The sequence below is a fragment of the Chamaea fasciata genome, unplaced genomic scaffold (genome assembly GCF_029207755.1).
Source record: "Chamaea fasciata isolate MVZ Bird 193981 ecotype frontalis unplaced genomic scaffold, bChaFas1.0.hap1 SCAF_2, whole genome shotgun sequence".
In the NCBI taxonomy this organism is placed as follows: Eukaryota; Metazoa; Chordata; class Aves; order Passeriformes; family Sylviidae; genus Chamaea; species Chamaea fasciata.
Genome location: NW_027094087.1, coordinates 21192309 through 21214950, shown reverse-complemented (window position 1 = coordinate 21214950; position 22642 = coordinate 21192309). Strand labels below are relative to the sequence as shown.

General features: G+C 44.1%; 2 protein-coding genes across 2 annotated transcripts; one reads left to right on the top strand and one right to left on the bottom strand.

The window, feature by feature from the left end:
• Positions 1-65: 65 nt before the first annotated feature.
• TIPRL (TOR signaling pathway regulator) lies at positions 66-10137 on the bottom strand. The gene is made up of 7 exons (XM_066175220.1): positions 9895-10137; positions 7162-7341; positions 6226-6325; positions 4988-5119; positions 4480-4575; positions 3722-3784; positions 66-3036 (listed from the first exon to the last, which is right to left on the bottom strand). Exons 1-7 carry the CDS (start codon positions 9993-9995, stop codon positions 2887-2889), a joined length of 822 nt encoding a protein of 273 aa, XP_066031317.1. The 5' UTR covers positions 9996-10137; the 3' UTR covers positions 66-2886.
• Positions 10138-12136: 1999 nt separating this feature from the next.
• GPR161 (G protein-coupled receptor 161) lies at positions 12137-22601 on the top strand. Its single transcript, XM_066175219.1, has 8 exons — positions 12137-12252; positions 12848-12937; positions 13790-13879; positions 13973-14384; positions 14908-15632; positions 17153-17257; positions 18498-18617; positions 19868-22601. The coding sequence occupies exons 2-8, from the start codon at positions 12904-12906 to the stop codon at positions 20113-20115; spliced, it is 1734 nt and encodes a 577-aa protein (XP_066031316.1). The 5' UTR covers positions 12137-12252; positions 12848-12903; the 3' UTR covers positions 20116-22601.
• Positions 22602-22642: the final 41 nt, after the last annotated feature.

Genomic DNA, 22642 nt, shown 5'->3' with positions numbered 1-22642 from the left:
CAAAATTCAGCATCACAAGTAGTTCTTTCAGTTTATTTTGCTCAGTTAAAAACAGAACTATAAAATGTTTGGTACGTTTTATTTAGCAACATACAAGGAACAATATAAACTGCCACATAAAACTCGACACAAAACGGCTGGAGAATCACCCCACTCCCTCCCCCCTAAAGTTATTTATTCAAAGTGGTATTTTTCTGTGGAAATTTTGTGCCAGAGAGCTTGCTGTATGCCAGTTTATACCGCTGCTTCTTGGTAATCTGCGTGGTGTAAGAAAGTCACAAAGTGCTCCAATTTTGAACTTGTTCTAACTGTGACTTCCTAAAGGTGTTCTTGTGATTTCCCCAACACGAGTGTTCCACTGAAATGCACAGCACCCTTTAGGATAGATGGAGAGCAGGTATCTATAGAGTCAGGATAAAAGTCCATTCCATAAAACTTTACCAACGGGTCACAAATTAGGATGTATGATGGACAAGAGAAAACACACAGTATAAGCTAAACATGCAGAGTTTCCTTTCCACTGCTCCCTCCCAACTCTGCGGCTTTCCCCCCACACTCTATTTCAGCCCGAAGGAGTTTAATGTTAGCATCACTAACCAAGCCCAAATCACCGTTTGAATTAATGAATGCAGATATAGTTTCCTTCATGTCAGCACCACGTGAACTCTGCTCCCAGTCATACCAGCTGTAAAGTGTTTTTATAAGCTCTAAGGCATGTATACTAATATATGCTTACACTAAAAGAAGTGCCATGATTTACTTCTACCAGAAAAGTATCTCTTCACCCCCATTTGTTGTTCCCTTTTCACTCTTTCCTCATTCCCCTCTATCACTGGAATGGACCCAATCTTCTATTACAGAATGGATTTTAACCTCTTCCATGTTGCATTCATTTGCAGCCCCCTTCTTCATCCTGACACTAAAATGTTTAGGAAACAAGGGCAGGAAGATGAAAAAAAGCCAACAGAATTTAGGACTGTAATTGGGAACATACAGGATCTTACATCTATTTCAAAGTGGCCATAAATTCATCCACCCAGATGATGTCTAATAATTATCACGACTGACAGCTTCTTTCAGAAACTGTTTCATTTTGGTTCTCTTCACTCATCCTATGGATCATTTTTTTGCAGTAATCCTTTCCAAAGGATTCCAAAGATAAGGCTGAAGGTGTACTCAGAAAAAAAAATATTCTAATCAATAACTTCGTACAAACTAATCCTCACAGTCTCTCTGTGAGGTAGGCATATATTAACTCTCATTTTAACATACAGGGAATGGAGGCACAGAGAAATGTCTTCCCCATGGTTAGAGTAAATCAGTGACACAGGAAAAACTGCAGTTAGTTCCTGCCTTTCCACCTGCTGTAGAATTCACTAGATCAGGCTGCCTCAAATAAAAGTGAAATTAGTGTGTTGTTTTTACTAAGGAAACAGTCACTTAGATGGCAGTAGACTTTTTTCCCCCACTGAAAACCTGAGGATCTTTACATGAAAACCATTTCACAAAAGGTATGGTTAAATACTAGGTTTTATGGTGTGTTGCTTCTAGTAAGCCATGCAGTGTAGAAAATGAAGCTTTTTAAACAAAAACCCCAAGACATCAGAAATTGTACATGTTCTTATCTGCAAGCACCTTGCAACACAAGGCCTGCTTTTCACTGGAGTTACTTGCTTCCTGCACTGAGTGTCAGCAGCAAACCCAGATAAGCCTGCTTAGCTGCCCCATTCTTAGGCCAAACCAGTAATATATTGCAGGATCTCCAAAAGCAATACAAGTATTTCAGTTTCATCTACAGAGTGTTGAAACCATGACTATACAAGCGATCACACTTCTATCAACATTAGAACTCAGAAGAATTTTAAAATAAACCAAAATTATGTATCTGGAATATATGTTAGCATCTTTCTAAGGCCATACAGGATCTCCTTTCTCAAACTGCAAATACCAGCATCCTTTAGGGATCAGACTTCCCCAGCCTTAAGCCACACTGCAGTTTTGCAATTTGGCTGTCAGGGCAGTAGAAGTGTCACATGTGGGCACATCCAAGAGAAGGCCACTGCAGGGCAATGCCTTTCCAGCATCATACATGACTGGAGCAGCACAGGGACCCCAAGTGAGAGTCCCAGAACAGCCCAGAGTCCCAAAACTGCCCAGAGAACTCCAGCTGACATCAGATTAAACCAGCATTAGTGAAGAGACTTACCAGTGTCTCTGTCAATCTCCAGCTCTGCTCCTGCTCAGGAGTTAATGCCTCACAAATAATTTTACCTTTATATAGTGTTAAACAAATGTACTTTTTTCCCTACACTTAAACCTATCCTCAGATGAAATGAATGTTCTTTGGTGAGACTCTGGATCAGGAAGTACAAAAAGTAATTTTCTTGGTTATCAGTAGGGGAAGCCAAGCCAAATGGGTAGTTTAGGACTGACAGATCAAAATAAATGCAGAGGATTTTTTTTTTTCTTTTTTTTCTTTTTTTCTGTGGATTATTTCTCAATAAAAATAAAATCATGCCAGTTTTACAACTCTGGTAGTTTCTTAGTATCTGAAGCTTCAAAATCATCATAGAAGTGTCAGCAGATGTGGGTCCAGACAATACTCCTGCCTGTTTGGTGAACTAAACAGAATCCAGACTCCCAACAGTCATTTCTCCAATGCTGCTGAAAACTGTAACTCACCACCAGTCTATCATCAACTCCAGACACAGGTTAAAAAAAATCCAAACAAAAAACACCATTAGCAAAACCCGCTTGAAATGTTTTCTCTCAAGGCTACAGAAAAATTAGCCAAATTCTTCATTCCACTAGTAGTGAAACGCCCCCCATGACAACAACTGTGATCACATTATCTCCAGTCTACTTCAAGTCCTTATAAAGTCACATTTATTTAGACTTAGCACATGTGGTTTCCAGTGATGTTTCTGGTTTGGGCTCCAGTTTCTCTGGGAATTCTAGTTTTTCACAGATTGTCTCCTTTATGGGTAGATACTGAGAGATCTCGTTAGGTTCTGTGAACAGCGAAGGTGGAACGTTCTAAAAAGCAAAAATTTTATGTGAAACGAGTGAAAAAAAAAGAGGGGATAAGAAAAATTATTCCAACCCCAAACTTCTACAGACAATTAATTTATCATTTACTGGATGTAAACACTACTACTAACTTTTTAGAGGCAAAGGAAAAATAAGGGAGAAGGAAAGGTACAAGAAAATGAAAGTTCAGGTGTTTGTCACAAATAAAAATCAAGAGTTGCAACACCAAATGTACCACAAATTATTCTGAGCCATCACCAGAATTTTAAGGCGACCAATTTACCTCAAATATTTGAGAAAAACTGAGACAGTCTATTACCAAACAGATCCTAACCCCTAATGTTGCTTGGAAGCACACAACCAGCCATGAAATTTAACATCATGGGACCTGGAGTACCTGATTTTGCAGCTGAACAGTTCTATGAAAACATAATATAATAAAAACATTTTATTAACTCAATAGTAGAAAAAATTACCTAATCCCATACCTTGTCATGTGATCTGAGCATTCACAAAATGCAAATCTGCTCTAAAATCACCAAAACAAAAGCTACATAAGCAAAAAGAATTTTCTTCTGTACTAATTCCAAACTGTACAAAGAAGGACTTAGAGAGACAGCATTTTCTATGCTGACCATAAAGATGAAAAACAGACAGAAGGAAAAGAAACAAAGTTTTAAAAATGCAATACCTTTAAACTCGATATTTTGCTTTCCCTGGATGTGTATTCTCGCAACATGTAGGTCTTGTCAGCCTAATGGAAAAAAAGCAATAATCTGGTATCAGTACAAACTAAGCATTTTAAATACATTGAATTTAGTAAGCATTGGAATTTGGTTGACCACATATTTTCACCTAGGAGAATAAATGCACATTCAAATTCATGAAGACAGATGATAACAAACTTGTTTTTCTTCCAAAAACCGCCTGTGTGCATGCTTCAAAAAAAATTCTATGACTGAATGTGCTGGTTAATTTTTACTCAGCTAGAACTCCTACACATCTACACAGAATTACCAAACCACAAATCTTAACATCCTGTATTATTTATAAGATACCATAACTCAATGTACAATGGACAGTTATTTGCAAGTTACACTTGCAGTCTAATTCTATTAGGCAAGTCAAAAATAACACACTTGGAGACAAGACAGTATTGAACTCTATTTACTGTTGCCTTACTTTTCCTCTTGTACTCCCTTCTCTAATCTGTGTTTGTCAAATGTATTCAAATGATTACATCACATGAGGAGTAGCCTACTCTGCTCATACACCACGGCATCCAGCACTTGGTTGCCAGCCCAGCACCACCACAATAATAAAATACACTCAGAAGTTTTTATGCCCCCAAACATCAGTATTAAATTAGAGGAATATCACCAGGCCACTGGAAGTAAAATGGCAAGGGAACCTCTGCAAAATAAGTCATGATGGAAAGCAAAGGTCTACCTCATGATGAAGCCTTGTATCATTCATCCTGATGAGTACCCCGTCCACTCGCAAGAAGAACCTCAGCAGCACAAAAAAGCTGGAAGGCATAACTCTCTGCAAAAATAAAGATGGCCCATTCAACACCTCACAAAGGCTTCCTTTAAGCATGTACTTGTCTACATTCACAATGGAAGACAATATGAGAAGTTTTTAAGAATGAAGTCAAAATGTGGGCTGTTGATTTGCTACAGCTATGGCTGGCCAGCAGGGCAGACAGTGTCTCAAAGGACAATTTAGGTAGGATGCAGAAGGAGGGAAAAGACTGTCCCCTGGAGCAAATGACAGATGGCAAAGGTTTCAAGACAACACCATTTCCAGTAAGATCATATTTCTAAGAGCAAGGATGAAGAAGTTTGTGCTTTGAAGTTTAAATCCCAGAAGGAACAACATGCAAAAAGCAGCTGTGTTTTGTATTAATCAGCCAACTGAGTCCCCAGGTATCTTTTATACACCTCCCAATACTCACTACTTTCACACTCAAACTTGATACTCCATGATCATGGAGTTCATCTTCAAACAGGAGTACTTCTTCAAAAAACATAATTTGTTCCCTGGCTTTCAATTTCTCTGTATTTATGTGTTCTGTTGTAGGAACAACCTAGAGAAAAAGATTAAGAACAGTTAGCATATTAATTTGTTGCCAAACTACATAAAGTTTGTCCTGATATTTTGAATTCCACAGTTTTAAAAAGGAAAAAACTTCTAGAGCACTGAGCTTAAGACACCCCAAATTTCTAAGAGAAAAAGTTAAACCAAAGTTTCCAAGAGTTTCTTCTTGGAAATAACATGAAGTAAAAGCAAAAACTAAGACTGGAAAATTCTAAATAAACTTCTCTCTGGGTACAGGCTCAGTAGGGTTTCAGCTGCAAACAATTCTGCTCCCTTTCTTTCAAATCATTTGAAGATGTCTTGTGTTTAACATATGTATGAGAAGTTCAGGTTTATAAAGAGATTTCCATGCATTTAGCACCCCTAGTTCACTACGCACTTTGAAAAGGATTCCAGTAGGCCTTCCCATGGAAATGAAGTGCCTATATGTTTTCCATCTCATGATCTCCATAGACACTACTGGTATCTAAAGATTACGGACTAACATTGTTTATTTCTATGCTGTACTTTTAATTCCAGCACAACTCAAGTGATCCCTAACTAAAGCAATTCCAGTGAATTAATACAGATTATCTGCTTAGTAGCAAGCAACCTGTATGCACTAAAGAGAAGCTGGGAACTTTAAGCCTTATTTTCACAAAACATAAAGACATCAGGAGGGCCTGTGAGTTTAAATATGAGGAGTTAATGTTGCAGAAAAACATCAGGCCATTGAAAGCAGCCAGGTCAGAAAGCACACAAACTTGCAAGCAGCAGAGCATGAAGGCACTACAGAATGACACAGCTGATAGCTCTGCTGTGTGTGAGCAGCTCAGGGCCTCAGAGCAGCCCCCAGCAAGAGCTGAAGCCTCCCATGTGCTTTAATCCTAAAACACTTTAAGACACCACCCACCCCCGTTATTAAAATAAGCCATGATTTGATTAGGATAAAATCATGAGCTGAGAGACATGAGAAGGCCAAATTACACTTTGAAATCAGAAATTATGAAGCACAAAAGATTTTACAGAAGCCTACTGAAAGGTAAATGACAGCTTTATAAAAAAGATTGACTGAAGCAAGATGCAGTCAGCAATTAACAAGAAGAAAATTATTACCTTTAATGTTGCAGTATCTCCCAGCAAAGTTCCTTTGTAATCTGTTGTGTAAGTCCAGTCATATGGCTTGACAACTTCCTTACTGTGTTCAGTCTCACTCCTCAACAGTGAAAGAGAAAACAGCTTTGTAGTAATTGCTTTGTAGCAATTCTCAAAAAATTACAACCTCACATAAGACTGTGCATTAGAATTCCCACGCTGTTCCTAAAGAAAAACAGCAGCATTGTCTGAGCTGCAATCAAAATGTCAAGACTTAATCATGGTTTCACATCTGTTTCCATAATAACTTGGGAAACAATTGTGAGAATTCTCGATCTATCTCAGTTCTATGACTCAAATTAAGGATTTTCATGCAATATTGCTGAAAAAAAAATGTATTTCAAGATCAATTTTTCTTTTAAGTAGGCAGAAAGTGATCTCTTGACAGCACACAGCAATCATTTACACTGCAATTCAGCTTAGTTTTCATGACAACTTTGCTTTCTTTTTGCGCTTTATTTCCAGGTGCTCTACAACTAATCCCATCTGGTAAATACTAAGCATCATAATTAGCTCTCATGCATGGTAATTGTTCTGCTTTATTCCTAAGGCTAAGATTCTGAGCATGTACAGCACTTTGCAACCCCACACAATGCAGTCTTGTAGTGCCCGAGGCCCTATGAGTTTGAGTAACAGAAACAGCATTAAGTCATGTTAAACTTGAAGTTTACTCTAAGAAAGCCACGACACAGCTGAAAAATACAGCTGACCCAATTTAACAGAAAGCATGATGACAGCAAAGAAAAGCCAAGTGACTTCTGTGATCACATGCTGTATCTAGGGTAGAAGCAAATGCAACGTGGTCCTCAAGAGTTCAGTTTGTTCCTTTAACTACTGTATGACAGTTTCATATACAACACCACCAGTACTTGCCCACTGTTGATAAAAATACTGTACCTGCTCTCTTGCCATTCCTCTGCACAAGCGACTTTGATCATACCTTGACAATTATTGACACATTTTAAAGCATCTGTAGCATTGAACTCAATTCCAAAACCATGGTCATGCTGTATTCTTAGGACATTGTCTCCAAACATCATCTCCGGCAGGGAAGGCATGTGTAATTCCTCAGCCAACCTGCAGAGGAAAATAAAAGAGGCATCAGTCAGCTACAGCTCTGTGAAAGCAGTCCTTGTTTTGGAATAAGGACTCTTCAGACCAGGATGACTTAGAAGACACACCATCAGTATGTTCTGAGACTTCGTTGTTTTCCCAAGTTAATCATTTCACCTGAAATGCAGAGTCATTGATCCAAAGTGACTTTTCCACCAAAAAAGTATTCCTAAAACATGCCTTTGCCATCAGGCTCAGACAAAATTCTCACACGAGGAATCAAGAGTATCTGAGAAGCATGCAGAAGAAATTTTCCACTTGTGTTAGCAAATCCCTGGATGATCAATGGACCAACTTCAGTAGGTGCTCAAAGAAACTTTCAGGAACAAGGACTCATCATGAGCAAGTCTGAATTCACTGCACAGTGGTCCATACCTCCAAATTTAGAAGCCTACAAAAAAGATGCTTAAGACAACCCTGGCAGAGTATGTAAAAAGTGTAGAAGACACTACTGCGCTCTATTACTTTTTCAAGCTGGTAGAAGGCATGTACTGGTACGCTTCCTAAACTTTTCTTTTCCTCCCTACCTACCTGACTTACCAATATCAAAAAGGAATACATGACAGCTGGAAAGAAGAAAGCTTTAGGAAATACATTCATTTGAGTGAGGGGAGGGAGAAGAGTGTTCTAATCATAATGTCCACATTGATAACGAAGCACTCCTGAACAAAAGTGTTTATTTCTGTAACCCTGAATACAAAAGAACATTGTTACCTAACTAAAATAAAAAGAGCAAATTCACTATTCATTCAGACCTGGAGAATAAGATCCTATGTTTTTCCCAGAGAAGGCAGAATAACATTATGAACTTTTCCATTTCATCAAGTGTAGGAACCCCTGACCTGCAAAAAACCAGTCCCTGCACAGAAAAGAATTCTTGGCGATGGCACATTTAATCCTTCACCTTTCCACACAGGTTGCTGAGGGATTTTTACAATATATATCTGCCAGAAATAAAATTCCTATAGATACTAATAATGTTCTCCAAGCAATGAAAAAGACAAAATGGGTCACTGTGACTTTGTTGCACGTCTTACAATTGGCCTCAGCCCACTGATCCAGCCTGTCCAGATCCCTCTGCTGATCCTTCCTACCCTCCAGGAAAACAACACTTCCACCTGACTTGGGGTCATCTGTGAACTTACTGAGAGTGCACTCAATCAGCTTGTCCAGACCATCAATAAAGCATTTGAATAGGACTGGCCCCAGTACTGAGCCCTGGGGAACGCCACGGTTGACGGGCCACCAGCGGGATGTAACTCCATTCACCATCACTCTGAGCTCAGCCATCCAGACAGTGTTTTACCCAGCAAACAGTGCACCCATCTCAGCCACGAGCAGCCAGTTCCTCCCAGAGAATGCCTCATCAGCCTCAGAAAAGGTTAAAAGCAGGATAAATGAAAGCACATTTAACAAGACTAATGAGATTCCCACGTATATTGAAATTTATTCCAGAAAATGAGACTGAGAAATATCTGCCAAATCCATCTGCCACTAAGGTCAGTTATGGCACAGCTGAACTCTTCAGTTCCACATTAGCAAATCTGACTTAAGTACTTGATGTTAATACAGGAACATTTCCTCCAATGATTTCACTGGATTGGAAATTCCTACAAGAAGAGAGCAAATTATAAATTTTTAATGAAAACCACTATCTTAAGACAGCTATTACCAAGACATGGTATGAGACATTGAAAATACCCTTTTTTAAGAGTAATTAAGAAAATCAGACTTCTAATTAGCAGGTCTCAGTTCACAGACATCCAGAGATCCAAAACCACTATAACCATACAATCACAGAATGGTCTGAGTTGGAAAAAACCTTAAAGGTCAAGTTCCAACCCCTCTGCCATGGGCAGGGACACCTCCACTAGACCAGGCTGCCCAAAGCTCCATCCAATCTGGCCTTGAACATCTCCAGGGACGGGGCATTTACAGCTTCTCTGGGCAACCTATTCCACTGACTCACCATCCTCAAAGTCAGGAATTTCTTTTCTAGGGTCCAATCTAAACCTCCTCTCTTTCAGTTCGAATCTATTCCCCCCGTCCTCGTACTACACGCCCTTGTAAAAAGTCCCTCTTCGTCTTTCTTGCAGGCTGCCTTCCGCTATCATTAAAACAAAATTTTGGAAATCGCCTGTAACTCAAATGGCCCCAGTTTCTCCAGCCAAGGAATCAAGCTTGTAGAGAAGGAACTCCCCCAGTTTGCCTTGTAACTGGGCCGAACAGCGTCTCCCCCGCCCCGGGAACGCTCCGTGTTTCTTTCGCGAAGTCACCCGACGCCGCCAGCCCCTCGCTGTGCGGGCCGAGGCCGCAGCCCCGCGATGGCTCCGCGAGCAGCAGGGACAGCGTGCGGGGGTTCCCCGAGCAGCGGGGCGCCGTGCCGTGCCGTGCTGTAATGCGCTGTGCCGTGCCGTGCCGTGCCGTGCCGTGCTGTAATGCGCTGCGCAGTGCAGCGCTGTGCTGTGCTGTGCTCTGCTGTGCCCCCCTGCGCCCCCGGCCCGCAGCCCGCCCCACCTCTCGGCCTGCGCCGACTTCATGATGTGCGTCCGGGCGGCGCTCAGCTTCCACGGCCCGAAGGTGAAGTCGCGCCGGCTGCTCTGGAAAACGGGATGCATGGCGGCCTCCTCTCCGCCGAGCAGAAGGCAGGAGGCGGCGGGAAGCGGCAGGAGGCGGCGGAAGGGGCGGCGGCGGAGGCGGCGGAGCCCCTCTCCTCCCGTCTCTTCCCGCACAGCGCTCAAGGCACCGGCGGCGCCCCCGGAACCGCCGCCCCGTGGTGTTTCCGCTTCCCGGGGCGCGGATTCCACCCGGCGGCGGTGGAATCCTGGGATGCATCAGGAAGAGCGTTGGCAGCAGGGCGACGGGAGGGGATCCTGCCCTGCTGCTCAGCTCTAGTGAGCCCACATCTGCTGTCCAAGACACATCCTGTTCTGTCCAGGACAGGACAGACATGGAGATCCTGGAGCGGGTCCAGCGGAGGGCAACGAAAATGATTGACTGGGGCATCTCCGTTAGGTGGAAGGGCAGAGGGAGCTGGGCCTGTTCAGCCTCCAGAAGAGGTGGCTGAGAGGGGCCCTCATCAATGTGTACAAATATCTAAAGAGGGGATTCCAAGAGTATGGATCCAGGCTCTTCTCGGTGGTGTCAAGCAGTGGGACAAGAGGCAACGGGCAGAAACTGATGCACAGAAGTTCCACCTTCCCCACCTGAACATGGGGAAGAAATTCTTTACTGTGCAGGTGACTGAGCACTGGAACAGCTTGTCCAGAGAGGTTGTGATGCCTCCACCACTGGAGATATTCCAGACATGTAAAGACACAACCCTGTGCCATGTACTCTGGGGTGACCCTACTTGAGCAGGGAGGTTGGGGATCCACACTTCTCTGTGCTGCTGGAGCCACGGTCAGGAGGGTGGGCTCTCTCATCTCCCCTGCCCAGGATGAAGATCGAGCAAGCTCACCCAAGCCCCTGTTCTGCAGCAAAGCTGGGCTGCAGAAGCCAGTGGAGAATGTTTGTGTGCCCCACAAGTGCTTGTGCCTCCAGCCACTTCCCTGTGGATATCTCGCTGAGAGCAGTGGGACAGCTGGGTAGGAACAATTTTGGGGAGCTCTGAAGCCTTCAGTGTGGTGACCCTGGACCATCTCCATGGCCACACTCAAAGTTGCAGCAAGCATTACGTGGCTCTATCACACAGGTTTCCTGGTGCCCGGTGCTGTGTTAGATAGTACGCACACGTGTGTGCACACAGAAACACATCTGGGCAAGGTTAGAAGGGGCCACAGTGGATCATCTGGTCCAACTTCCCTGTTCAAGCAGGGTCATCCCCAAGAACATGGCACAGGATTGTGTCTAGACAGGTCTGGAATATTTCCAATAAGGGAGACACCACAACCTCTCTGGGCAACCAGTGCAGAGTCACTTGCACAGGAAATAAGTTTTTCCTCACATTCAGGTCGAACTTCTGTGCATCAGTTTTTGCTCATTGTGGGATTTCTTGTGCTGGTTCAATATGTTTTTGAATGCTGTCAAAAGATGGTCTTTTTAAAATGTGGAAGTGCAATGGCGTGGTAAGCTTAAAAAAGTCCTGTAGAAAAGTATCAGTAGAACTGGTTGAAAATGATACATCAGCTTACTGTTCCAGCACTGATGGGTGGGTGCGTGTCTTGCTTTTCTGCGTCATCAAAAGGGCAGAGTGAGTCCCTATGGACTTCCCCTGGCACAGGAGCAAGACACACAGTCCAGCTCCTGTTGTTAGAGCATGGGACTGAACTGAGGCAGCAGCCACAGGAAAACTGATGTCCACAGCGTTAAAAACTCCACAGAGCAATCGAACCAGCACAGCTCACATCAGGGCGGTCACCCTCCGCGCTCAAGGGCGTTGCCAAGGAAAGGCAGGAACTAGGGATGCAAAAGCACGGCATTTAATTATTGTTCACCCTTTATACTGTCACCAGTATCTGAAGACTCGCTTCAGATGTGCGTGCGGGAAAAACCTCTTCCACAAATCTTCTTTTGTGTTACTTTTAATAGTGTTTTGGGATCGAGGAAGTCTAGCACTTCGGCTCTACGACTGCCTGGCACTACGAGCCGGAGGAAATCACTTTAGCTCATCCATGTAAAGTACTTTTCCCCCCGCCTTTTAAGTGAGCTCCCGGGGAGCGCGCGGGCCGCCCCGGGACGGCCGCGGGAACATGGCGGGCGGGGAGGGGGCGCGGCGGGCTGAGGCGGCGGGGCGGGACGGCGGGAGGGGCAGGCACAGGGCCGGGGCAGGACGGGGTCGGCGCCGTGCCCATGGCGGGGGAGCTTCGGGCCGCGGCGGCTGAGGGGCGTCCCGGGCGCCCCAAGCGGAACATCCCGCTCCCGCGGCGGCGGGCGGTGAGTGCGGAGCCGGGGGCGGGGGGCAGAGGCGGCGGGACCCGCTCGCCGCCGGCCGGTGGGGGGAAGGCGACGGATGCCCGGGGCGGAGGACGCCGTTCCAGCCCTTTGTTCGCTGCCGGAGGGAGCGCGGGGGCAAAGTGGCAAAACCCCCATTCCCCACCGTATTTCCAACTCGGTCCCACCCGCTTTGTGCGTGCGGGAAGCCTGGCCGCGTTGCCCGCGGCTGGGATGGGACGGAACGGGACGGGATGGGATGCTGTCCCCGCCCCGGGTAGCCCTGCCCCGGGGAGGCCGCCTCTGCCAGAGGCCGCTTTGCCCCGCCGGGTGCAGCCGGGCCCTGAGAGGACCGGGAGCGCCAGGTGCCCCGAGCATCGCCATCGCAGGGAGCGGCCGCGGGGCTGAAGACGCCTTTCCAAAACCCGCTCCGGCCAAAAAGTGTTGGAAAGGCACACAGAGGTGGTGCCGGCATGCTGAGAGAGAAAGAAACTCGAGGGGAAGCGTTTTTGCACACATCCTCAGTCAGAGGCTAGGGAAGAGCTAAGTTACGTTTTTACAAAGCATGGCCCAGTAATGTCTTTAATTATGTTCTTAGGAAAGTACAGATAAAAATGGAAAAAAGGCGTCTTTCCAGACTGACAGTTCTTCCTAATGCCACGGCAGCCACGCAGATGGAAGCATTTCTGTGAGTACTCCCGGCTGTCTGGGACCCATGTCTGGCACAGTTGCAGAATTAGCTGAGATAACTTTCCTGAGTCCTTTCCCAGAAATGCTAAAATCAGCTTTATATTCATTGGCGGACTCTTTTAATTTTTTTGGTCCGCATATTTGGATTTTGTGGTGGTTGTTGTTCTGTTCATTATGCTGTCCTGCAGATGGGTGAAGGACTGAATGAAGTAGGAAGTGAATGCCATTTGGGGGCAGCAGGGAAAAGAAGAATAGCTAAGGAATGGAAGAAGTAACAAGGTTTCACAAAATGAGGCTGTGAATAAATGGGATGGATGCTAACACTTGAGAAGTCAAGGATTAAAGGTTCTCAAGCATTTCTGTAGCATGGACCTCATCTTAATGCAAGAAAATGTCTTTCAAACCTCATGTAAAGAAAGCCAATTCCTCCAGTCCTTTGGTGCTAGCAATAAAATGCAGTCAGCACTGTAGCTAAGGTGATTATGAACATGGAGAAATGATGTTGGGAGAGTACGTGCAGTGGTCCCTGAGTCTTTGAATGTTACTTAGCAACTGTTACGGAAGAGTCAGCAGGGTATGACTAGCCAGGCATCCAGAGACCACCAGCTACTGCTGTATAGGTAGAATACAAGGTAACTATTGGGACAGGCAGAATTTTTTTAAAAAGTGACTTTCTTTAAAGTAAGAGAAAAAGACTGATAGTGACATTCTTGTTTCTTCACAGCCCAAGTGAAGGGGCTGGTAAGTAGGACTTAGAAACAAATAAGATCTATGGGAAATTTTAAAGTTAAACGTGCCTATTTTCTTTCTTATTTCCCCCCTTCATCTCTTCTTGTCTTCGCTGTTCCAGGTTTGGTGTTGTCCTCTTCGGTGTGCCCACAGGCAATTTACTGCCCCTTCACTTGCCCATCTAAAATATGCAGTTTCCTGCATACTACAGGTAAATTTTAACAAGGGCAAAAGGGCCTCCAGTGATTTGAAAGAGTTTGAAGAACTATTACCTGAATGTTTCTGAGCGTTGTTCTGCTTCTAGCTGCTCAGCATGTCTTGGCTGCTCCAGGTCTGCACGCTCTGACCATGAGCAGCAATTCCTCCCTGAGCAATGGGAAGGGCCTGAGGAACCTGACCGCAGAGGAAGATGGGGCAGTCAGAGTCACCGAGTCCATTGCTATAATTGTCATTGCCATCTTCATCTGTTTGGGCAACCTGGTGATTGTTGTCACTCTGTATCGCAAGTCGTACCTTCTCACCTTGAGCAACAAGTTTGTGTTCAGCCTGACCCTCTCCAACTTTCTACTCTCCGTGCTGGTGCTGCCTTTTGTTGTCACCAGCTCCATCAGGCGAGAATGGATCTTTGGGGTTGTTTGGTGCAATTTCTCAGCCCTGCTCTACATGCTGATCAGCTCAGCCAGCATGCTCACCCTGGGACTCATTGCTATAGACAGGTAAGCTGCTCTTTGGTAATGAATTGTAACAAATTGTCTGCTCCTCTCATAGAGTAACTCACTGCCTGTTCATAGAGTTCAGAAGCACTGCAGAGGGTACATGGTGTACTGCTGGAGCATCATTTTTATTTCAGCCCCTCATGAAATTTTGATGTGGACCAAGAGAAAGTGATGTCATCAATAATGGAAAATGCAGACATTCATCTCGAGTATTTTAAAGCTCTTGATGGTATAATAACATACTATTTGATAAACACGAAATAGTGACTTAAAATTCCAGATTATACCTTAAGCATACAGTCACACATAGGAACAGATTAAAGGGTTGCATGTGTGCCTTCAGCCAAGTTTGACAGTCTTGACCGCAGCGATACCTACTTTCACATGCAACTGTTTCTAGAAACAGAGTTTCTGAGCATGTTTGAAGAAAAAAGTACTAGATATTAGCATCATTAAAGCGTGTTCTTTTCTTTCTTGTATGTTTTTTATGCTCCTGTGGATTACTTCTTCTCTTGCCCCGCAGGTACTATGCTGTGCTGTACCCGATGGTTTATCCGATGAAGATAACGGGCAACAGAGCGGTGGTAGCTCTTGTGTACGTGTGGCTGCATTCCCTCATTGGCTGCCTCCCTCCCCTTTTCGGCTGGTCCTCTTTGGAGTTTGACCAGTTCAAGTGGATGTGTGTGGCAGCCTGGCACAAGGAGGCTGCCTACACGGCCTTTTGGCAGGTCTGGTGCGCACTGCTGCCGTTCGTGGTCATGATGATCTGCTATGGATTCATATTTCGTGTGGCGAGGATTAAGGCCCGCAAGATCCACTGTGGGAGCGTTGTCATTGTGGAGGAGGACTCGCAGAGGAACGGGAGGAAGAACTCCAGCACCTCCACGTCCTCCTCTGGCAGCCGAAGGAATGCTTTCCAAGGGGTTGTTTACTCAGCCAACCAGTGCAAAGCTTTCATAACCATCTTGGTTGTCATCGGGGCTTTCGTCATTACGTGGGGACCTTACATGGTAGTGATAACATCAGAGGCACTTTGGGGTAAAAACAGTATTTCCCCTGCCTTGGAGACATTGGCCACGTGGCTGTCCTTCTCCAGTGCCATTTGCCATCCACTAATTTATGGGCTGTGGAACAAGACGGTGCGCAAGGAACTCCTGGGAATGTGCTTTGGGGATCGATATTACCGCAAGTCCTTTGTTCAGCGGCAGAGGACGTCGAGGCTGTTCAGCATCTCCAACAGGATCACAGGTAAGTTGTGGCTGCAAAAGACACTTCCTTAATGCCACCAAGAGCAAGGCTTCCTGTCTGCCTGTGTTTGTCACGTTTCAGGGCTCTGTAAAGAGAGCTGGATGTTTCTGGAATTTTCAGCAGCCTTCTATCAGTCAGGTTATAGGCATTTGAAAGGAGAATTTTTCTCTTTTTTTATAGTTAACGTATTTCTCCTACTATAGTAAAACTTTCTCCGGCAGAGAAGACATAGTGATGAGGTTAATAAAAATAATTTATTTTCTTCTTTCTCAGGCATTTCCTTTTGTGTGCCTTCCATTTTGTGTTGCCCAGATTTGAGCTCTACCAACAGTACTTTTTACTGCACTTTCTCTTTGATTAATGGCCTTATGCTACAACTGTCTAAAATCCTCTAAGGTTTCACTGGCATAACTCTTTCTGCAAGTTCAGCTTTTAGGCTTAATGGTTGGGAAGAAAACATCATAAACAAAGTAAAACTGTGTAAAACCTTAGAAGTATTTGGTGTGTCCCCAAGTTGTAGACTGAGACCGCCAGTTGCTCAGTTTGGTTATTTGTTTTGGTTTTGTTTTTTTTTTTAAGCAGCAATGCAATGACCTTCAGATTTTTAATAATTTCCCTGGTCATGTTCAGAAGCTTCCAAAAAGAGAGCATCTTGAAGGGATATTTCATGCAGAGGCAGGAACTGAAATTATTTAATTGGGAAGGATGATCTAAAATACAGAAGGAAGATGAGAGCAGCAAGGCATCAGTTATCTTTTCTGCAACCTGTGAACATTGGGAGAGACTGTCATGTAAATGAAAGAGTTGTGGAGCTGTGGTCACATCATAAGCTCCAGGAGCTTCGGCAAGTCTGTATCCTGGAAATGCTATGGATTAATACATTGGAAACTGAGGTGGGGAGGGAAAAGACAGGAAAATTCTTTCTTTTCCCAAGCAATAAACTTGAAGCTGTCAGCTCCTTACCAGATGTCTTAGCTGGAGGCTGACAGGGGAAAAAGACCCCCGAGAAGCTCACAACAAAATCTCAAGGTGGGATCCAAAGCAGCACCTTTGTAAAAATCCCATGATCTCCTCCCTTCTTGTTTTGGAGATTTGAAAGAAGTTGGGCATCTCTGTGCCCCAACCTTGCTCATAAGCTTCTTCCCACACTGCTGGCCTGGCACGGCTGCTGGTGGCTACCAGGTTATTCTCTGTCTAGAAGATGCCTGGCAAATCTCCCCATCCATGTGAGAGCATATGCTTGGTGCTCAGCCTGTCTGGCTGATAAAACACACACAGTTGCAACAAGAGTTGGAGGGAGATGGTGCAGAGAGAAAGGAGACTTGCTTTTCCAAACCTGAGAGCTGCTGACTGGATTTCTAAGATGAGAAGTCCAGAAGCTGGGCTCTCTACTTCAGCAAGGTAAGTTTTATATGCAGAATAATAAGTGAGGCAGTAGAGTGGGTGTTACCGGAAGAAGTTTTTACCTTTGCAAACTCCTTAACCATCCACTGTGTAACAAAACCAAAACTTTGTTGCAGATTTGGGACTATCTCCTCACCTTACTGCCCTCATGGCAGGTGGGAGGCCACTGGGAAACAGCAGCAGCACAGGAGACACAGGTTTCAGCTGCTCGCAGGATTCAGGTAACTGCAAGTCTCTTGCTCCTCTACTTGGGCAGAAGTTGGCACTTGGCAGCAGTCTCGTGGACAGCCAGTGTTTACACCCACAGATGTCTCCTGGTGGACTAATGACATGAAGCATCTGTTCCAACAAAACTGCTGCAGTTGCTTTTTTCCTCCCTTGCTCTCAATAGATTTACTTGCAAAATGCTGCTTACAGAAGGGTGACCCTCCCCTGGTAATGTGTCCTGGGAACAAGACTCACTGCTTTTGTGCCCTTCTCCTTCAGTTTCTGTTGTTCTTTTGGAGACTTTCTCTGTATCCACAAGGAACAGAGCAACAAAGTGCTGTGAAGAATGTGCTTCTCTGCTTCCTATTCTGTAAGAGACCTTGACTTGTTCATCCTGCAGTGTAAACATAAACACTTAGGATGGCTTCAGCTTATGATTTCATTATTACTTAAGATCTCTTAATTGAAGATGGTTTGAAAAAAGGAAAAAGAGTTGTGATGGTAATTTTTTATCCAGATCTGTTGCTAGATTTTTCTGGCAGTTAACTCAGCTACCAGTCCTTAACTGCAGTAGTTATTTTAGAGAGTATTTCTGCTCTAGAGACACCAGAGGGTGATCTTTTAAAGGTTGCTTAGTGTAAGGGTTTTGTTTCCTACTTTTGTAAAGGAAGTCTGTGGAGCTGGGATTTATTTTTGGTAGTTGTTTTGTGCTGGTAGTTTTCTGCCTGTTGTGGATATTCTGCAGTTGTATGTGATAAAGGAGAGCAGGCTCCTGGTAAACCTGCCTCAGTTAAGAGGATGTGGTGTTACCATCTTGTGACAGCAGTTTAAGCAAATGAAGAAAACTGTAGCAATGCCAAAATGCTGTTAGAAGTGCCGCTGCTGGTTAAGGAGGGAGCACATTCCATAGCCTGGGAATGGATATACAATGATCCACTGTGGATGCCTTTACTGTGCGTTACTAAGGAGCAGACAGAAGCCTTAGTCCCTCCTCCGCGTTGCTTGCTGCATGTAGTTAGTACGTGATCCTGGGGCCTGCGATGCCCAGTCTCTAATGAGAAGATTTCCCAATCCTTTCAGTGAAAACTCACCTCATTCTTTTCCTGTGCAGTGTTTAATTTGAGTTGAAATTTACTCACAAAAGCTGGGTTTAGACACCTTTTGAAGGAACTGCTGAAAATAGGCTGAAAACATTTTGCCACCAAATTGTATCCCAGTGTTACTGTGTGACTTGAGGGCTCTTGCTCTTTCCAGGAACAGATACAATGCTGCTTGAAGATTATAGCTCAGATGGCCCTCATGCCCCACACTGCATCTGTCCCCCTCGAAGGAGGAGTTCTGTGACATTTGAAGATGAAGTGGAACAAATTAAAGGTGAGTGTAAGGGTAAGTATGAAAATGCTGAGTCAGCTATATCGAATGCTCAGGAAGCTTCTCATGACCTTGAGAATTGTCTTGAAAAGTATCTGACCACTGTTTGCCTTGACAGACCTGATCATTCATGCAGGTACAACAGAAAGCAAAATCAGGTCTTTCTTCCAGATCTCAAGTAGCAGCAGGCTAGGACAAGAGTTGGAAGCTGGGATTCCCTGCATATATATAAATTAAATTGCACAGCAGTGTCCTCTCTGCAATTCCACTCATCTTGGTGGCTGGTACAGTCTGGTTTTTGTTTGTCGGGGAATATATTTTCCTGCCCTCATATTTTGATTGCATTATGCCTGTGTTTCTCTTTTACAGACTTCAGTGATCTGAATATAATTTTATCGTGTTTCATTTACTTTTCTTTACTTAAATTCTACTTTGCTTTAATGCATGTGTTCCTCAGCAGGTATGGGTCAAAAGAGATGTACCACATGCAGTTTTTTCAGTCAAGTTGCTTGTTGATTCAGGGCTAGCAGAACGTTGCTGTGATCATCTGTAAAATGTCAGAATGTTAACTTATGCTGATAGTTACAATAATTTCAATAAAAGACTTGTTAATAACCACTGAATTTTCTAAACAATACATGATTGTGGACAGGATGAAAATGAGCAGAATGCCTGTAAGAATAAAGTAATAGTAAAACCTGAAATAATGAGAAAACTCTTACTATGGAATTTTTAAACATCTTGGGAAAATTCCCTTTTGTCCTCTTCCCAGCATGAGATAAATATTTCTTTGTACAAACATATTAGCATACATTTCCTACTATCTTTCTGAGTGATTACGTAGGAGCAGACATCTAATTTCTTGTGAGAGTGAAAGAGGGAAGTCTCAGTGCACAAGTCCCCGCAGGTTTAGCAATTCTTCCTGGTGAGTCTCAGGGTTTTCAGCATCCCTGAGGCTTTAAATTATTTCAGCAGTCTCACTGAAAAGTTACGTTTAGGATGAAGTCTTGTATTGCTCAACATGTTGCTGGGTAGAGAGGTGTACAGATGCTACAAAAACAGCTGCACCTACACAGATTATCCCAGGTCACTATGAAGCTTTGTGTTCATAGAATGGTGTAGGAAGCCCAAATATTGTTGGTAAATATTTTGCAGAGGGCATGATCATGCCTCTACAACAGGATCTGTATTAGTCTTCAAGCATTTGCACAGCCATGCTTACCAACTGTTACCTTTTTTTTTTTCTTTCTCAGAAGCTGCAAAGAATTCTGTTCTTCATGTAAAAGCTGAAGTCCATAAATCTCTGGACAGTTATGCAGCCAGCCTGGCCCGAGCTATAGAAGCTGATGTGAAACTCAGCCTGTTTGGGGAAGATGCTTTACCAGGAGCCCTGTTCCCCTTGTGGACTCTGGCAGGAAGCAGTGGGAGCTCCCGGCGTGGTGCCAGGCCCCAAGCCAGCCAAAGACTGAAGCTGCAGAGCATCGATGAAGGGAACGTTTGACACAAGCACTGGAGTAGGAAAACAGAATGAAACCACTAAGCAGGGCCTACTGCAGCTGGCAGTGTTTCACCAGGACCAGGACACCTTGTAATGTTTCCAGTGTTTTTTCAACACCTGGAAACAGCTGGGTTCTGGTACTTCAGAATGCATCAGCATTTTACAGCAGTGTTTGTTTACTGGTTAGGGTGCTACTGACTCTTCTGCCATGTCATTATCACACAGTGCATAGGAATGCAGGGCTTGGTTTCATTGACCAGATCATTAGTCAGTTGAATCTTGGGTCCATTACTGGCCAAAGCTGATACAGGAACAAAGCAGAAAAGGTATGTGCAGTGTTTAATTCATTGTTGCATCCATCCTCTTCTGACCACCAAGATAAATCAGTTGATACTTGATAGCTGGAGTGCTCTGACAGGAGCTTGTGCATTGGATAGTACATAAAGCCTTACTGTCTCAGACTCCCTGCTGAGAAATGTGGACTTCACTAAGGGCAAAACCTGAACTTTTCAGACAGCTCCTGCAGATTATGGTCCTGCTTACCTTTGCTGGGGGATATTTCAGTCTGTTCAGCCATCAGAATGCCAGATGTGACATTGGAATGTGCTTTGCTTCAGCAGCATGGGACACCAGCTCCTCTGGATGTAATGAATGGGAGTAAGCATGTGCTGGGAAACAGCGCAGAGATGGATTTGAGGAAATCATTAGTGCAGAATTCTTAGTTTCTCTGAGAACTTCAGCTCATGTCCCTGGTTTTGCTGTTATTAGAAGGGCACTCTGTGGCTGTGCTAAGCTTGACAGAATATAAATAAGATTTTACCACTTCATAGTCAGGATTCATCTTCTAGAGAGAAGAGTTAGCTGTTTTTTTTTTTAAATCATGAGGGAATGTAGTATTTAAGCTGTAGTTACCTCAGTGCTTCTATTTCTTGGAGTATTAATTCATTAATCTCAAAAATAAGAACATTTGGCACTTATATTGCACTTTGCATGTTCTTAAGCACTGTACAGACATTACCTTGTTAGGCCTTTGTGAGAGGGTTGATCGGCCCTGCTTGCCAAAGAAGGGGAACTCAGCACAGCCAAGCTGCTGGCAGTGAAACAAGCTGCAAAGGTGGGAAGTTTTGTAAGGAAGAGGGATGATGTGGATCATTCGAGTACATCCAGCTTGAGGAACCTTTCTGTGCCTTCATGGGCAACCCCCTTCCTTAATTTGGGGGGGTTAAAGCTCTGCCTTACCGTGTATTTCAAAGAGAGGTAGACATAAGGATAATTTTGTGGGGTGTGTGTCAGTAGCAAATGGACTGAAGGACCAAGGATTTGCATTTGTTTACTCTGGGTCTGCTCCCCTGTGCCTCTGCCTTTCCCCAGAAGTGCTTTATATGAGGTTTTCCTGCAGATTGTTTGGAAATCAGGAGCAGGATGTTTCCATCTGGGCAAAACCAGGGTGTACACTCATTAAGTTTTGTCTTTGTGTGACTTACTCAGAGGCACCGAAGCAAAGTGTTGAGAGGCAGAGCCTCGGTCCAGTACTGTATTTAGACATCCTATTTGTCTGCGTTCCCGACTCAGTGATGTGTTTCAGCACAAGCTTGTGTCCATCTCTGGACAAAGCAACTTGACTTTCTGAACTAGCCTGAATCCCATTGCGTTCCCATGAAAAATACAACTGCATGCTTAAAATTCAGTACATGGTTTGCTGATTTAAGAACAGGCTGTTAGAGCAACAACACTTAAGCTCCAGTAAGATGGCTCTTAGCATAATGCAGGAATAAATCAATTAATAATAGTGAGGTTCTAACTCCTGCATTTTTTACTTCTAATGTGTTAGAGAAATTCCACCTGTGGGCACTGGTTAAGAAAAAAAGAACCAAAAATCCCAGGAAAACGGGATTGCCGGGAAACGCCCTGCAGCGAGGTCATTATTGCTGCTGTTAACATTACGATCACCGTCGCTTGTAGTACTCAAGACTCCTTAGTCTGTACACTTGCCTGGAAGTATTTTGTCTGCATCCCTTTTATTCCGTACTCCTGCTTGAAAGAGGTTGAGCAGAGTCATGTCTGAATGCCAGAAGGGCACACACGGATATGATTGCATTGTGGAGGAGCAGGTGCTGGCCCAAAACGCTCTGTGTTTAGGAGAAATTCCAAGGCACGTGTGAAAGCACAAAATCGATAATATTGTGTAAAAAGCACGTTTTTCACACAGGTACTGAGACAAATGCAGCCTTCAAGCAAGTCAGGAGGGTTGCAAGAGTTTACACCGTGGCTGAATTCGGCTGCCAGTGTTAACGTCACTAATCTATTATTTAGTGTAAATGTTGTTCATATTTTTGTACGCACGTTATAACCCTTCCGTAACTATTATTACCGGAGTCATTCTCTCACTTGAGTCGCCATTAACAGGAGCAGTAATTGAGAAATGCACACGTTTTGTAAAACTGTATTTCCCATCTTAAATCCAGAAGAGAAAAAAAACTCATTTCCAGTTCCTGATGCTCTGTGGTGTTTGTTTGTACTGTTATTTCAA

Bases quoted from the DNA above. Each gene is read 5' to 3' on its own strand.
- TIPRL (XM_066175220.1), bottom strand. From the start codon at position 9,995: ATGCATCCCGTTTTCCAGAGCAGCCGGCGCGACTTCACCTTCGGGCCG. The intron at 4,576-4,987 runs GTGAGTATTGGG...TTATTTTTGCAG, and splicing joins CAAGTTTGAGTGTGAAAGTA to AGAGTTATGCCTTCCAGCTT. The intron at 3,785-4,479 runs GTAGACCTTTGC...TTTTTCCATTAG, and splicing joins ATACAAGGCTTCATCATGAG to GCTGACAAGACCTACATGTT.
- GPR161 (XM_066175219.1), top strand. From the start codon at position 12,904: ATGCCACGGCAGCCACGCAGATGGAAGCATTTCT. The intron at 14,385-14,907 runs GTAAGCTGCTCT...CTTGCCCCGCAG, and splicing joins GGACTCATTGCTATAGACAG to GTACTATGCTGTGCTGTACC. The intron at 18,618-19,867 runs GTGAGTGTAAGG...TTTCTTTCTCAG, and splicing joins TGAAGTGGAACAAATTAAAG to AAGCTGCAAAGAATTCTGTT.